The sequence below is a fragment of the Scyliorhinus canicula genome, chromosome 7 (assembly GCF_902713615.1).
Source record: "Scyliorhinus canicula chromosome 7, sScyCan1.1, whole genome shotgun sequence".
Lineage (NCBI taxonomy): Eukaryota > Metazoa > Chordata > Chondrichthyes > Carcharhiniformes > Scyliorhinidae > Scyliorhinus > Scyliorhinus canicula.
The window spans coordinates 201,571,508-201,588,609 of record NC_052152.1 but is presented as its reverse complement, the minus strand read 5'-3'; the positions used below and the strand labels follow the sequence as shown (position 1 = coordinate 201,588,609).

General features: G+C 48.9%; 1 protein-coding gene across 1 annotated transcript in view; it reads left to right on the top strand.

Annotated features, from left to right (window-relative positions):
• The window catches only part of matn4 (matrilin 4), an 82,075-nt gene that overhangs the window by 28,357 nt on the left and 36,616 nt on the right, over window positions 1-17,102 (top strand). Inside the window, exon 2 of the mRNA XM_038803716.1 lies at window positions 16,505-16,662. Within this exon, the coding sequence (XP_038659644.1) occupies window positions 16,551-16,662 (112 nt within the window). The 5' untranslated portion in view covers window positions 16,505-16,550. The remainder of the gene's footprint in view (window positions 1-16,504; window positions 16,663-17,102) is intronic.

Sequence of the window (17,102 nt, the reverse complement as noted above, 5' to 3'; positions counted from 1 at the left end):
CCCCCCCCCCGGGCCCCGCCCCCGCCCCTCGGCCCCGCCCCCATGCCTCGGCCCCGCCCCCTGCCTCGACCCCGCCCCCCCGCCTCGACCCCGCCCCCCCGCCTCGGCCCCCCCGCCTCGACCCCGCCCACCCACCTCGACCCCGCCCCCCCCGCCTCGGCCCCCCCGCCTCGGGCCCGCCCCCCCCGCCTCGGGCCCGCCCCCCCGCCTCGGCCCCCCCCGCCTCGGGCTCGGCCCCCCCCCGCCTCGGGCCCACCCCCCCGCCTTGGCCCCCCCCCCGCCTCGGGCTCGGCCCCCCCCGCCTCAGCCCCGCCCCCCCTGCCTCGGGCTCGGCCCCCCCCCTGCCTCGGGCCCGCCCCCCCGCCTCGGCCCCGCCCCCCCACCTCGGCCCCGCCCCCCCGCCTCGGCCTCGCCCCCCCGCTTCGGCCCCCGCCCCCCTCGGCCCCACCCCCCCTCGGCCCCGCCCCCCCTCGGCCCCCCCGCCCCCCCCGGCCCCCCCCTCGGCCCCCCCTCACCCTCGGCCCCCCCTCGCCCTCGGCCCCGCCCCCCCTACCCCCCCGAAGGGTGCCGAAGTTCAGCTTGCCCGGGGCGCCAGCAACCCTAGGGCCGGCGCTGGCCGCAGTATTAATATCGGTAGTCCAGTTTAATTTCTGGTCAATGGTAAATACCTGTGTATTGATAGTGGGGGATTCAGTGGTGGTAATGCCATTGAATGTCAAGGGGTGATATTTAGATCCTCTTGTAGAATTGTGATATAGTAACCATCGTGGAGATGTGGTTGAGGGAAGGGCAGCTCAACATCCCGGGATATGGAACCTTCTGGCGAGGCATAGGAGGGTGAGGGTAGTGCAGTTGATCTAGTTTATATGGGTTTCAACAAAGCCTTTGATAAGGTCCCACATGGAAGACTTATAAAGAATGATAATGCTCATGGGATACAGGGTAATTTGATAAGGTGGATTTAAAATTGACTTAGTTGTAGGAGTCAGAGGGTGATGACAGACAGCTGCTTTAGTGACTGGAAGCCAGTGTCCAGTGGCGTACCACAGGGATCTGTGCTGGGTACCATTTTGTTTGTCACTTATGTAAATGACATAGGTAACTATGCGGGAGGTAGGATCAGTAAGTTTGTGGATGAAACAAAGATTGGCCGGGTGTTAACAGTGAGATTGAGTGTCTTGGGATACAGGAAGATATAGGCAGGATGGTTAAATGGGCAGAAAAGTGGCAGATGGAATTTAACCCTGAAAAGTGTGAGGTGATACACTTTGGAAGGAGTAATGTGACAAGGAAATATTCAACGAATGGCCTGACACTGGGAAGTTCCAGGGAACAAAGGGACCTTGGTGTGTTTGTCCATAGATCTCTGAAGGTGGAAGGATAGGTTAATAGCGTGGTGAAAAGGGCTTGTGGGACACTTGCCTTTATCAATCGAAGCATAGATTACATAAGCCGGGAGGTCATGTTGGAGTTGTATCGCATTTTGGAGAGGCCACTGTGTGCAATTCTGGTCGCCACCTTATAGGAAGGATGTGATTGTACTGTCGGAGGTGCAGAGGAGATTCACCAGGATGTTGTCTGGGATGCAACATTCAAGTTATGAAGAGAGGTTGGATAGGCTTGGGTTGTTTTCGTTGGAGCAGAGAAATGAAATGAAATGAAAATTGCTTATTGTCACAAATAGGCTTTGTGACAATAAGCAATTTTGAAGTTACTGTGAAAAGCCCCTAGTCGCCACATTCCGCCGCCTGTTTGGGGAGGCTGGTACGGGAATCGAACCGTGCTGCTGGCCTACCTTAGTCTGCTTTCAAAGCCAGAGATTTAGTCCTGTGCTAAACCAGCCCCTGAGTGAAGACTGAGGGGTGATCTGATTGAGATGTATAAGATTGTGAGGGGGATGAACAGGGAACCTTACTTGAAGGGCCGGGCACAAGGGGACACAAGTTCAAGGTGAGGGGCAGGACGTTTAGGGGATGTAAGGAAATGCCTTTTTACCCAAAGGATGGTGACGGCCTGGAATGCACTGCCTGGGAGGGTGGTAGAGGTGGGGTGCCTCACATCCTTTAAAAAGTACCTGGATGGGTACATGGCATGTCATAACATTCAAGGTTATGGGGCAACTAGCAAATGGGACTAGATAGATAGGTCAGGTGTTTTTCATGTATCGGTGCAGACTCGATGGGCCAAAGGGCCTCTTCTACACTGTATTATTCTGTGATTCTGTGTTTCTCTTGTTGGAGATGATCATTACCTGGCACAAATGTAATTTGCTACTTGTCAGCCCAGGCCTGGATATTGGCCAAGCCTTGCTGCATTTGCTTCATTATCTGAGGAGTTGCGAATGGTTTTAAACATTATGTAGGCATCAGCGAAAATCCCCAGTTCTGACCTTATGATTGAAGGAAGGTCTTTGCTGAAGCAGCTGAAGATGGTTGGGCCTCGGACAATTAAACAAACTAATTAACAAATTGACAGTCCCTTAAAGGGACACTGAAAATAAAAACAAAACCTTTAACGGAAACTTAAATTAAACTAAAATGTCATTTCCAGGGCTGTGTTGCTCCCCATCCTTTGCAGCATAGAAGACCTCAAGCGTACCGGCAGACAACGTGTACACCTCGCCAGGGACACCCGGGCAATGTCTCTTTGATTTTCACTGAAATTGACTGGAATATCCTCCTCCTTCAGGGACCATTCCCTAAGGGAGCATTGGCAACCATTCATGACCGTAGGCTTCCATTGGTGTGGCCTATGATCATTGTTAGCAAAGCACTGCCATTTCAGTGTAGGATGGTTGACCAGGAAATTCTCCCGCTCTTTAGTGTCTGCTGCAGGGCATACTGGAAGGATTTATGTCTTGTAATCAACCTGTTTGACCACACTATTAGTACATCTTCTGTGGCCATCATGAAGCGGGTCTTGAGCCCAGATATTCTAGCCCAGAGATATCCACTGGGCCCCCCAGCAGTGCCTCTTTACATTTTATTTTGTAACCAGCGTACATGAAGATACAGTACCAGAATAGACCAATGTACAAGATCTTCTCATGACCAGCATCTGAAGTGCCTCTAAATTGTTGGTCTTAGTATAAGATATATAAGTAGAAGCATCATAGTCCATTTGCCATGTAAGATTCAATAAAGCCTGATCAGTAGTGCATCTTCAGCTGGTGTTCCTCTCGATTTGCCTCATCTTTCACCGCTTACGGTTCAGACCGCGCACGCGATCCTTCCGCCATATAGTTCTCATGTCGACATCGATCTCCGAGAAATGGAAGGAGTATCTCAGTGCCCCCACCCCACCACATTAATCCGTACAATTAACATCTGATTCTTTCACATTCTTGGTAATGCCCAAAATGGACAGTATTTTCTAGCCCTTCCCGCTGGTGAGGTCTTCTGTTCCCAGAGGTGGGGAAAATCCCAGCCAACGTTCCACTTTAGAACACAGAATGTACAGTGCAGAAGGAGGCCATTCGGCCCATCGAGTCAGCACCAACCCACTTAAGCCCTTACTTACACCCTATCCCCGTAACCCAATAACCCTTCCTAATCTGTTTTGGTCACTAAGGGCAATTTAGCATGGCCAATCCACCTAACCTGCACGTCTTTGGACTGTGGGAGAAAACTGGAGCACCCGGAGGAAACCCACGCAGACACAGGGAGAACATGGAGACTCCGCACAGACAGTGACCCAGCGGGGAATCGAACCTGGGACCCTGGTGCTGTGAAGCCACAGTGCCATCCACCTGTGCCACCGTGCTGCCCTTGAGGTCAGACTAGAGTTTATAAAGATTTAGCAGAACGCTCTTCCTTCCGTCTCAATTCCTTTCATCAATTTAAACCTCTTAATCTTCAATATCATCCCTTAATCTCCTATACGCAAGTCGAGCAACTAAATGACCGATGTATATACTTTACTAGTGCTTGATCAATAGGACTAATTATCTAAACATAAAGATCTAGCTTGTCCTTTGAGGGAAGGATTGGTGCTCCCCTTCCATTATGTGTTTTCTATTCTATAACACATTGGCTCAAGGGTTAATTCAACACTCGGGGGTGCAGTTTGCCCTGGTGACATTTGAAATGTATCTGTTAAAGTTAAGAGTGCAGAGCAGAGAAAACAGGCTGATTGCGAGCAGAGGAGAGACAAGAGCTCTCTTTGTGTGCAGAACCTCAGACACGGGTTGTGGGGCCTTTGCAGGAAGCCGAACACAAGGGTTAGATTGTTTCCAACGTATCTGAAGAGCTGCATAAAAATCCTTCAATTACTTTTATCACCAGGTGGAATTGGCCAGCCCGAAAATCCATGGCACCTAACAATGGGTTTCTTCAGTGAAACATTCAGTCTGCCAGCCCGGAGTCATGTTAGAAATTATCACACCTTTCACAACCGCAGGATGTCCCGAACCACTTTACAGCCAAAGAAATACTTTGTGAAGTGTAGTCACCATTGAAATGTGGTAGGTAAGTTGTGCAGAGAAAGATCCCACGAACAGCAACATGATAATGAGCAGATAATCTGTTCTAAATGTTACTTGCTGGATCACATTTTGACAAACACACCAAGAAAGCTCCCCTGCTCCGCTACAAGTTGAGCCACCGGATCTTTCATTGCCAAATGGCACCTCCCACACTACAGCACTACCTCACTATTGCACTGGTCTGTCTGCCTATATTTTGTGTTTGAGTCTCTGGAGTGAGATTTCACCCAATAACCATCCAATTCAAGGGCAGGATTTCCACCCACTCAGCCATGGCTGACCTGAAACGTCATGATAAGCACTTACCACAGGTAGCGGTGGGGTGGGGTAGTGACGGCCCCAGGAAGGGAAGCAGAGCCATGGACCGACAGAAAGTCCCAGTGCGAGTAAACTCTCCCTCTCTTCCCAAGTGGACAGTATTCCATTACATTCCTGGCTTGTGCCTTGGAGATGTTGAACAATCTTTGGGGGATCAGAAAGTTAGTTACTCACCACAAAATTCCGAGCCACTGTTGTAGCCACAGTATTAATATGGCTTGTCCAGGTCCGTTTCGGTCAATGGTAACCCCCAGGATGTTGATTGTGGGGGTTTCAGTGATGGTAATGCCATTGAATGTCAAGGGGCAATGGATGGATCCACTCTTGTGGGCAGCACAGTAGCATTGTGGATAGCACAATGGCTTCACAGCTCCAGGGTCCCAGGTTCGATTCCGGCTTGGGTCACTGTCTGTGCGGAGTCTGCACATCCTCCCCGTGTGTGCGTGGGTTTCCCCCGGGTGCTCCGGTTTCCTCCCACAGTCCAAAGATGTGCAGGTTAGGTGGATTGGCCATGATAAATTGCCCTTAGAGTCCAAAATTGCCCTTAGTGTTGGGTGGGGTTACTGGGTTATGGGGTTATGGGGCTAGGGTGGAGTTGTTGACCTTGGGTAGGGTGCTCTTTCCAAGAGCCGGTGCAGACTCGATGGGCTGAATGGCCTCCTTCTGAACTGTAAATTCTATGATTCTTGTTGGAGATGGTCATTGCCTGGCACTTTTGTGGCGCGAATGTTACTTGCCACTTCTCAGTCCAAGCCTGGATATTGTCCAGGTCTTGCTGTATTTGGACATGGACTGCTTCAGTGTCTGGGAAGTTGCGAATGGTGCTGAACATTCTGCAGTCATCTGTGAACATCCCCACTTCAGACCTATGATAGAAAGGAGGTCATTGATGAAGCAGCTGAAGATGGTTGGGCCTAGGACACTACCCTGAGGAACCCCTGTTGTGATGTCCTGGAGCTGAGATGATTGACCACCAACTACCACAACTATCTTCATTTTTGCCAGGTATGACTCCAACCAGCAGAGAGTTTTCCCCTTAATTACTGTTGACTCCAGTTTTGCTAGGGCTCCTTGATGTCATATTTGGTCAAATGCTGCTTTGACATCAAATCTCATCTCATCTCACCTCTGACATTCAGCTCTTTTGTCCATGTTTGAACCAAGGCTTAAATGAGGTCAGGAGCTGAGTGACCCTGGCGGAACCCAAACTGAGTGTCTGCGAGCAAGTTATTGCTGGTTAAGTGCCACTTGATAGACTGTCAATCTGACAGACTGTCAATCTGTTGATAGACTGTCAATCTGACAGACTGTCAATCTGTTGATGACTCCTTCCATCACTTTGCTGATGATGTAGTATAGGCTAATAGGGCGGTAATTGGCTGGGTTGGATTTATCTCGTTTCTTGTGTACAGGACATACCTGGGCAATTTTCCACATTGCTGGGTAAGATGCCAGTGCTGTAACTGTACTGGAACAGCTTGGCTAGGGGTGGGGCAACGTCTGGAGTACAAGTCCTCAGTACTATTGCCAGAATATTGTCAGGATCCTTAGCCTTTGCACTGTGCAGTGCTTTCAGCCTTTTCTTGATATGATGTGGAGTGAATCGAATTGTCTGAAGACTGATCTCTGTGATTCTGGGAATCTACCCAGGAGACCGAGAAGGATCATCCACTCGGCACTTCTGGCTGAAGACTGTTGTGAATGTTGTCTTATCTTTTGCGAATATGTGCTGGTGAGTTGTTGAATTGTCCCCCCATCATTTACGACTGGATGTGACAAAACTGCAGAGCCTCGATCTGATCCGGTGGTTGTGGGGTGGCTTAGTTCTGTCTATCACTGGCTGCTTATGCTGTATGACACAGAAGTAGTCCTGTGTTGTAGCTTCGCCAGGTTAACACCTCATTGTAGGTCTGGTGCTGCTCCTGGCACACTTTCCCGCACTCTACATTGAAGCAGTGTTGAACTCCTGGCTTCGTGGTAATGGTAAAGTGGGGGTTATGCTGAACCGTGAGGTTATAGACTGTGGTTGAATACAATTCTGCTACTGCTAATGGCCCACAAGACCTCTTAGATGCCCAGTCTTGAGTTGTTAGATCAGTTCAAAGTCTATCCCATTTAGCACAGTGATAGTGCCATGCAACACGATGGAGGGTATCCTCAATGTGAAGACGCAACTCCGTCTCCACAAGGGCTGTCCGGTAGTCACTCCAATACTGCCATGGTCGGTGAGGATGAGGTCAGGAGTGTTTTTCCCTCCTGTTGTTTCCCTCTCCACATGCCGCAGTCCCAGTCTAGCAGTTTTGTCCTTACGGACCCAGCCAGCTCATCTGTGGTGATACAGCATTAAAGTCCCTCGCCCAGAGCACATTCTGCACCCTTTTCATGCTCACTGCTTCCACCAAGTGGTAATCAACATGGAGGAGAATTGATTTATCAGCTGATGGTGGCCGATACGTGGTAATCAGCAGGAGGTTTCCTTGCCCATGTTTAGCCCGGTGCCATGAGACCTCAAGGGGCCCAGAGTCCACGTTGAGGATTCCCAGGGCAAGTCTCTCCCTCTGCTGGATCTGTCCTGCCTGTGGGACAGGCCCAGGAATGGTGTTGATTTGATGACTATGACTATATCAGGCTTCTGCTTGACTAGTCTGTGAGACCACTCGGCCAACTTTGGCACAAACCCCCAGACATTGGTAGGGAGGACTTTGCAGGGTGACAGGGCTGTGTTTGCCGTTGTCATTTCCGGTGCCTGGGTCGATGCCGGGTGGTCCGTCCAGTTTCATTCCTTTGCAGCAATTGGATACAACTGAGAGGCTTGCTGGGCCATTCCGGAGGGCAGTTAAGAGTGAGTCTGGAGTCATTGTAGGTCAGCTCAGATAAGGATGGCAGATTTCCTTCCCTAAAAGGATATTAGTGAGTGAGATGTTTTTTTAATGACAATCGATAATGGTTTAATGGTCATCATTTGACTTTTAATTCCAGATGTTTTATTGAGTTTAAATTACATCATTTGCCATGGTCCATGGTGGGATTCGAATCCGGGTCTGCAGGGATTACTCTGGATTGCACTGGATTGCTAGTCACCGCTTTCCCTAGATAGGAAATCCAGTGTTAAATATTACAGATGTCGGCAACTTACTTTTCAAACATGTCACACATTGGTTAATAAGTAATGAGAAAGGCAATATATTTACTGGGAGACATTGCGAGGCAATAGCTCCATTGAATAGTTTATAATTGTCAGCTGGAATCCGAATAAGATAACAGCCTTTCGGTAAATCCACGTGTCCACTCTCTGCTAGAAAAGGGGGAGCATAACCTGAGTTCTTTACCCCCTGGGTTAGTGGGTCCTCCCTAACCTACTTAGCTGAAATAAATTGTCTGCATAAACGCTACCCATGAACAGGGAACTGGAAATAGTGAGGGCATGCGGTCCAGGGCAGGGCCATAGAGACACATGGTCACAATATCCCAAAGAATACAGTTCTGGTGCTGTGACGATAATGAGGATCTTATCCTGCATCCTTCCGTTGCAAAGCAAATCATTGTGATTATAAATGCTGCAAGGTACAGATAATGTAGATGCGAGCAGAATATTTAACTTGGACAGAGAGCACAGACCCAGAGAATTGAACAAAAGATTACCAAGCCCGTGGGACACTAAGCATAAAAAAATATGTTGCTGCCATCGGATATGTGTGCCCAGTCAAAGGATTTCTTAAGATGTAGATTAATGTCAGAGGCAACACTTGGTATAGCGTCTCAAAATATTTTACAACCACTGAAAACTTTTGAAGTGTGACGGCCAGCTCATTGCAGCCTTGATCCAAACATGGGCAAAAGAGTTGAACTCCAGAGGTGAGGTGAGAGTGACTGCCCTTAACGCCAAGGCAGCATTTAACCCAGTGTGAAATCAATGAGCCTTCGCTAAACTGGAGTCAACGGGAATGTGGGGAAGACTCTCCGCTGGTTGGAGTCATACCTGGCACAAAGGAAGATGGTTGTGGTTTTTGGAGGTCAATCATCTCAATCCTCGGGCATCACTGCAGTTCTTCGGGGTAGTGTCCAATCTTCACCTGTTTCATGAATGATTTTCCCTCCATCGTAAGGTCAGAAGTGGAGATATTCACTGATGATTGCTCAATATTGAGCAGGATTTGTGACTCCTCAGATACCGAAGCAGACTGTGTCCATATACAGCAAGACCTGGACAATATTCAGGCTTGGGCTGGTGAGCAGCAAATAACACTCATGCTACATGTACTGGACAATGACCATCTCCAAAAAGGGAGAATCTAACCATCTCCCCTTGACATTCAATATCATGGCTAAATCCCCCACTATTAACATCCTGGGGGTTACCTTTGAAAAGAAACTGAATTGGACCAGCCACATAAATACTGTGGCTACAAGAACAGGTCAGAGGCTCAGAATCCTACGGTGAGTAACTCACCTCCAAACTCCCCAAAGCCTGTACATCATCTACAGAGCACAAGTCAGGAGTCTGATGAAATACTTGCCTGAATGAGTGCAGCTCCAACACACAAAAAGCTCAACATTATTCAAGTCAAAGCGGCCCGCTTCAATACGACCTCTTCAACACACAGTGGCAGTCGTCTGTACCATGTACAAGGTACACTATAGCAATTCACCAAGGTTCCTTCAACAGCAGCATTCAAATCCGCAACCTCCACCACTTCGAAGAACAAGGGCAGAAGATCCTTGGGAACACAACGCCATGCCGCGATTTCGGCATCGGAACTGATTCTCCGTCCAATCACGTTTCCCGATTTTGGCGTCAGCCAACGGAAAATCCCACCCAACAACTTTGGTCTTCTCAGTGTTAAAGTGGAGAAAGTTTCTGCTCACTCGATACAGGGGCGTTGGACTAACAGGCCAGTAACACAAATGGTCAAGAGAGGCGATGGTGAGATGGAGCTGGGATGGGGATGGAGATGGAGCTGGATGGCATCAGCGTACATGTGGAATTTAACATGGTGTTTTCCGATGATATCGCCAAGAGGTAGCATGGAGATGAGAAAGAAGAGGGGGGGGGGGGGCAAGAACGTTCCTTGGTGGACACCAGCGATATCAGTGCAAGATTGGGAGGAAAAGCCATTGCAAGAGATGCTTGGATTACAGTTGGATAGTTTGAATAGAGCCCAGCGAAGGCACTACCACCGAGCTGTTCAATAGAGCAGACACACTGTTGGGGGATAGTGAGGTCAAACCAGTCCTTAAGTATCTGCTGTTAGAGCCCATCCCCAAACTTCAGACACATTCAGATTCACACAGGCATGAAACTGAAGCCACTTTCAGCTTCAGACTGAAAATCAGCAGTTGCCTAAATGTGTTCTCACTCCTCGCAACCGCCTGTGTTTGTGGAATCTTGCTGTGCATTCAGATCAGCCCTTTTAAATCTGGCTTTGCTGTGATCCCAACCGGCACCAGACAAAACTGAGAAAGCTGCCCTGGCAAAATTCCAGCAAGAATGAAGAAGGCGGCATTAAACTCATTCAATATTTAGATTTTTGATTCAGTTAACAAATTGATAATTTGTAAAAGTGACAGTGGGAACATTAATGAGGCATTTAAGTGTGTGCTGGATGTAGACACCAAAGTTAAAAGAAAATAATTGTTCCTATGATCGGTTCAAATAATAGTCAGCCGAATAAATGAATGGATGAAATATTGCACATAGTAAATGCAGCAAACATTGTAAAGTTGTATAATAAGCTTACTGTCTATGTGGGACTGGGGCAGCATTGGTGGCATAGTGGTTAGCACTGCTGCCTCACGGCACTGAGGTCCCAGCTTCGACCCCGGTCCCGGGTCACTGTCTGTGTGGAGTTTGCACATTCTCCCGCGTTTGTGTGGGTCTGACCCCCCACAACCCGAAGATGTGCAGGGTAGGTGAATTGGCCGCGCTAAATTGTCCCTTAATTGGAAAAAGAACATAATTGGGTCCTCTAAAAAAAAATTTTTAAACAAAAAAAAGTCTATGTGGGACTGATTTCTTCTAGTAAATTGGGGGTGGGAATGGCCTGTCTCCAGAAAAGCAGCTATGGTAAATCGGTAGATGGTTTCACTGTGACTCTCCAGAGTCCCATTCCAGAAAGTGCAGCAGGACTGCAGAGCTTTGTTCTGATCTGACGGTACTGGGATTGCTTAGCTCTGTCTATTGCAAGCTCCTTCTGCATACTGTGTCTTTGTGTTGTAGCTTCACTGGGGTTACACCTCATTTTTAGGTTTGCCTGGTGCTGCTCCTGGCATGTCCTCCTGCTGGATGATAATGACAGAGTGGGGGGATGTGCTGGGCCATGACGGTAAAGATCGTGATTAAATAAGATTCTGCTGCTGCTGATGGGGCCTCACGGTAGCATGGTGGTTAGCATCAATGCTTCACAGCTCCAGGGTCCCAGGTTCGATTCCCGGCTGGGTCACTGTCTGTGCGGAGTCTGCACGTCCTCCCCGTGTGCGCGTGGGTTTCCTCCGGGTGCTCCGGTTTCCTCCCACAGTCCAAAGATGTGCGGGTTAGGTGGATTGGCCATGCTAAATTGCCCGTAGTGTAAGGTTAATGGGGGGATTGTTGGGTTACGGGTATACCGGTTACGTGGGTTAAGTAGGGTGATCATTGCTCGGCACAACATCGAGGGCCGAAGGGCCTGTTCTGTGCTGTACTGTTCTATGTTCTATGTTCTATGATGGGCAGTTGTGGGTTACTAAATTAGTTCTGAATCTATCCCGTTTAGCACAGTGGTAGAGCCTCACAACAAATTGGGCGGTTTTGATGGTGGGGCTTTATCGCCAGAAGAATTGTGTAGTGGTCACTTCTACTGATGATGTCATGGACAGAAGCATTTATGTAGTTTCTATAGTTATCCAGGTGTTAGACTAGAATTTTTGTGCCTAACAACTCATAGGAATTATTCTGGTCAGTAAGTTGGAACCATCTGAACTCTAACTCAGCTGGGGAACTGCCCATCAGAAGTTCAAACTTCCTGGGCAGTTCTTGTGGAGTCAGCATTTCAGGACCTCCCGTGTGGTTCCAACACCTTGGATTTGATATCTGGTGTCAGACACTGGAAGATGTGGGCCATTCTGTGCTGCAGGACAAGGCTACTTTCTACCCCAAATTGTTTTAATGGATTCACCTGATGAAGGAGCTGTACTCCGAAAGCTAGTGATTCGAAACAAACCTGTTGGACTTTAACCTGGTGTTGTAAGACTCTACTGCTTTCATAGAGGCACAGATTCTACAACTCAAAGATCACGGCTGTAACTGAGAAGAGGCAGCAGGATTTAACCACTTTTACACAGGTGTATGAAGAGGACTATCCAAAAAGTGTATGGAATGGACTATCCGAAAAGGGGTTCGGGGGAGGGAGGAAGGGGGTAACGTGTAGTGGGTGGAGTGGGGGAATGACCATTTGCTTTCTGAGTGGGGTCACACAGGGATGTTAGGCAGCCAATGGTGAGAGTGTGAGGGCGGACAGTCAGAGGTAGAAGGTGATTCGATGATGATTCCTTGAGGAATACATCCAATCTCAGTTGGCAATCAAGTTCCGTATTGCAGACCTTCACCTGAGTTTCTCAGTGTAATATTTTACAAACTGGACGCCAACAGTTCATTGCGATCACTCTGCTATTATGTACTGCATGAGCAAAAAAAAACAGCACAATCTTTTACCAATACATCTTGCCTTGGTAACCGTATCATTGCAAAGGAAATCTGGACTGCATTAATCCATTTTGAAGTGTACAGATTAAACCACAATAGAAACCTCACCTTAATCTTTGGTGTCAGCAATGATTTGGAAGCCCCTTCGGAAAAGCAACAAGATTAAACCATGTGAGAAAAGGAAATGCCACATGCGTGGTTTGCCTTTGATGTTGGGAATGCAGGCGAAGTTTCATCTTAATCAAGTATGTCATTGAATAAACTATCAGAATTCACTGACTATAGGCTGAGGTAATTGTTTTTAAATTCATTTCCGGGATGTGGTTAGGCCAGCATTTATTGCCCATCCCTAGTTGCCCTTCAGAAAGTGATGGTGAGTTGCCTTCTTGCAATGCCGCAGTCCCTGGGGCGTAGGTACATCCACAGTGCTGTTAGGGAGGGAGTTCTTCCTCCTGGGGCAGCATCCATCATTCTTCATTCGTGGTTCTGCCTTCAATCCGAAGATCGGCTATTGCAAAATGTCATCTTTCTGGTCCTACTTGGTTCTCGATCTCAGCTCTGCTCAGATTGATAGTCTCTGCCAGCCCAAAATGAAATGCTAACTCAACCTGGGCTAGCCCAATGATGGATACAAAACTACCACAATAACACTGACTAAAATTTAGCATGTACTAATACCGGATCTTGCAGTCCTCTCCCACCTGACCTCTCATCTCTGTAACTTTGAGCTCATCCAGAAAGCTCCTAACTGCATCCTGATTCACTTGTTAATTACTTGCCTTTGGTAAATAGTCTGTTGTGTTCTGTGTGATGACCGTGGTGATGTTGTACACAGAACATCCGGTTGTTTAACTAGAAAGATGATTTATTAACAAACACGTGGAAAGATAACTAACAAACTATAATACAGACGATGGCTACTAAATTAATTCAGCGAATTCTCCTGGAGCTACTCTAAGTGCGACTATCCTCTTGTACATCTTACTACCAACTGCCGGGTGTCTCAAGTCACGTGGTAGATCTCGATCTATCTCTATAGATCTCTATCGCCACCAGCTGGTTGGAGGTTGCATCGCTAACTATATACAGAACTGTGCACAGACGCATCCCCAGTCTAGTGTTTATTTCAAGCCTCAGATGTTGCAAGGTGGTCTTGCTCTGATATGATCATCCTATACAATCTTTCACAACTGTCTTTTCTTCACCAGTGCTATGGATCACTTAAACCTTAATTTAGGGTGGGATTTCCCATTGACTGCACCCCTTGTCGCCGGGTAACCCACGTGCCCGCGTGGGACTGGAATTTCCCGCCAGCGTGAATGGCCGGTAAATCTGTATTTGAGTGTATGGATAGCAACAGGTGGATGAAGATTTTCTGTAGAATGCAGACCTGAAAAAAGGGCAAAAGTCATTTTGTAAACCTTGAAGCCACCTCGAAACCCAGGGTATATGGGACACACTAACAAGTGATAATTTGATTTATCTATGATGTGGAGATGCCGGCGTGAATCCCGCCCCCGCCGGCTACTGAATTCTCTGGCACCAGGGTTTTGGCAGGGGCGGGAATCGCGACTCGCCGGTCAGCGGCTGCTGGCAGCGGCCTTCCCGGCGATTCTCTGGCCCGCGATGGGCCAAGTGGCCGCCTGTTTTTGGCAGGTCCCGTCGGCGTAAATCACAACAGGTCCTTACCGGCGGGACCTGGCACCACAGGCGGCCGGCAGAGTCCTCGGGGGGGCGTGGAGGGATCTGGCCCCGGGGGGGTGCCCCCACGGTGGCCTGGCCCGCGATCGGGGCCCACCGATCCGCGGACGGGCGGGCCTGTGCCGTGGGGGCACACTTTCCCTCCGCACCAGCCGCTGTCAACCTCCGCCATGGCCGGTGCGGAGAAGAACCCCCCCTGCACGTGCGCCGGGATGATGCCAGCACACGCTGGCGCTCCCGCGCATGCACCAACCCGCGTCAGCTGGCGGAGGCCCTTCGCCGCCGGTTGGCAGGGCTCCAAGCCCTTCCACGCCAATTGGCGCGGCGCAATACACTCTGGCGCCAGCCTAGCCCCTGAAAGTGCGGAGGGTTACGCACCTTTGGGGTGGCCCGACGCCAGGGTGGTTCATGCCACTCCTTGACACCGGAGTGGCCTGCCCGCCGGTTCGCGGGGAATAGCCCTATCATTATTTTCAAATCTCTCCATGACCTTGCCTCCTCCCTATCTGTGTAACCTCCCCCAGCCTGCACCCCTCCAACAGCATTCACAGTACCAGCATATGTATGGGCCGAATGCCCACCTTCTGTACTGTATTCTGTGAGTCACCTTTCCAGTACATTCGGCACTTTCTGTTTGCTAGGTTCTGTTACCGAGTTAGTAATCCGGAGAATGTGGTTTGAATCCCGCTGTGGCATTTGAGAATTTAAATTTAGTTTATGAAAAGCTGGAATTTCAAAGAAATAAGCTGGTACCAATGAAGTGACTATGAAGCTGCTTCATTGAGGGCAGCACGGTGGCACAGTGGTTAGCACTGCTGCCTCACCGTGCCAGGGACCCGGGTTCAATTCCAGCCTCGGGTGACTGTGTGGAATTTGCACTTCCTCCCCATGTGTGCGTGGGTTTCCTCCGGGTGCTTCGGTTTCCTCCCACAGTCCAAAGATGTGCGGGTTAGGTGGATTGCCCATGCTAAATTGCCCTTAGTGTCAAGGGGAGTTCAGCCAGGTGGGGTTATGGGTATAGGATAGGGAAGTGGGCGGAGATAGGGTGCTCTTTCAGAGGGCCGGTGCAGACTCGATGGGCCGAATGGTCTCCTTCTGCGCTGTGGGATTCTGTGATTGTCATAAAAAACATCACCTATTTTACCAGTCTCTTTTGGGGATGGAAACCTGCCCCCCCCCCCCCCCCCCCCCCCCCCCACCCCCCCACCCACCCAGTGCTTAGACACAATTCCAGTCTCACGCTCATGTTGTTGATTTTAATAAAAGCAAATTACCGCGGATGTTGGAATCTGAAACCAAAGAGAAAATGCTGGAAAATCTCAGCAGGTCTGGCAGCATCTGTCGGGAGAGAAAATAGCCAATGTTTCGAGTCCAGATGACCCTTTGTCAAGGCGAAAAGGCAGAAAGTGGGAAAGATTTATACTGCGGAGTGAGAATGAAAGATGAGTCAGAGACACAGAAAGCCAGGGAAACCGGGTGCTAATAGCCATAGATACCAAGGGGAAAGAGTGCTAATGGCAGTCCCCAGAGAGGACAAAAGGTGTGAGAGGCCAAACAGCAGGGAAACTAACATCAGAGGATGAACTGTGACCAGATGGAGGTGTGGGGGGGAGGGGAAGGGGGAAGCAAAGGGGAGAAGGGGTAAGTAAAGGTGGATAAGATGGTGGGGGAGGGGGTAAATATATATAAAGCAAGAAATAGTAAAAGACGGTTAAAATGAAATGGGATGAAAACAAATGGGTCAGGTGGGGTAGAGCTGATCATCTGAAGTTGTTGAATTCGATGTTCAGGCCGGAAGGCTGTAGCGTGCCTAACTGGAAGATGAGATGTTGTTCCTCCAGTTTGCATTGAGCTTCACTGGAACATTGCAGCAGGCCAAGGACAGACATGGGGGCATGGGAGCAATGTCCTCATTCCAAGAATTAAATTTAAAAGGATTGGGTTAGATCAGCTCTTCTTGGTAAACCTGTCCATTCCCCCATCATCTTCCCGATCTTCTTTGCCTGTCTCTTTATCTTGTTCTACCATCAACATCTCCAGGGAGTAAGAACCATCAGAAGCGGTGACAGGAATGAGGGACGGTAGATGCTGACCCGGAGTTTGCGTGGCAAAATGGGCTGGTTTAGCACACTGGGCTAAATCGCTGGCTTTTAGAGCAGTCCCAGGTAGGCCAGCAGCACGGTTCAATTCCCGTACCAGCCTCCCCGAACAGGTGCCGGAATGTGGCGACTAGGGGCTTTTCACAGTAACTTCATTGAAGCCTATTCGTGACAATAAGCGATTTTCATTTTATTTCATTTCATTTCTTCCTTTTCTCATTTCAGGATCGGGTCTGTGTTTCCCAGTCATTCACACTCCTCCGTTTGAAAGATGAAGCTGACTCTGGCAATTGGTCTATTCCTGATCGTGGAGGTCCTCTTGATGGATGGGATTCACTCTGCGAGGATAGGACAAAGGAAGATAAGGGACAGAATGATTGCAGGTAAGGCAAAACATTGAGAGAAACAAAACACAGTGTGGAAGAACAATATTCTGCCCAAACCATTGGAGACTAAAATCAACTCAGCTTGTGTGATTTTAGAAAACCTAGTGGCTGGGGATGCCTGGCAGCGGCCAATTGCTGGGTTGCGTTGGATATGTCGATGCTCGACCCAGAGAGTAAAGAAATCCAGATTAATCTCACTTAGCTGATTTCTGCTTTTGGCTGAAAAGAGAGGAGTCAGACGGGATTCAATGAAACATGGGCATTGCTCCCACAGATAAACTTTGTGCACCTCATATTGACACATGTCTGCATTTCATTGGCATATTATTAGATTCTGCCTGCCAACCACTTTTCTTGGTGCCTGCCCAAGTTACAAAGTAAAATTGGGGAGAAAAGTGTGGAACATCCAGCAATGAAATATTTCCCAATGTTCAAAT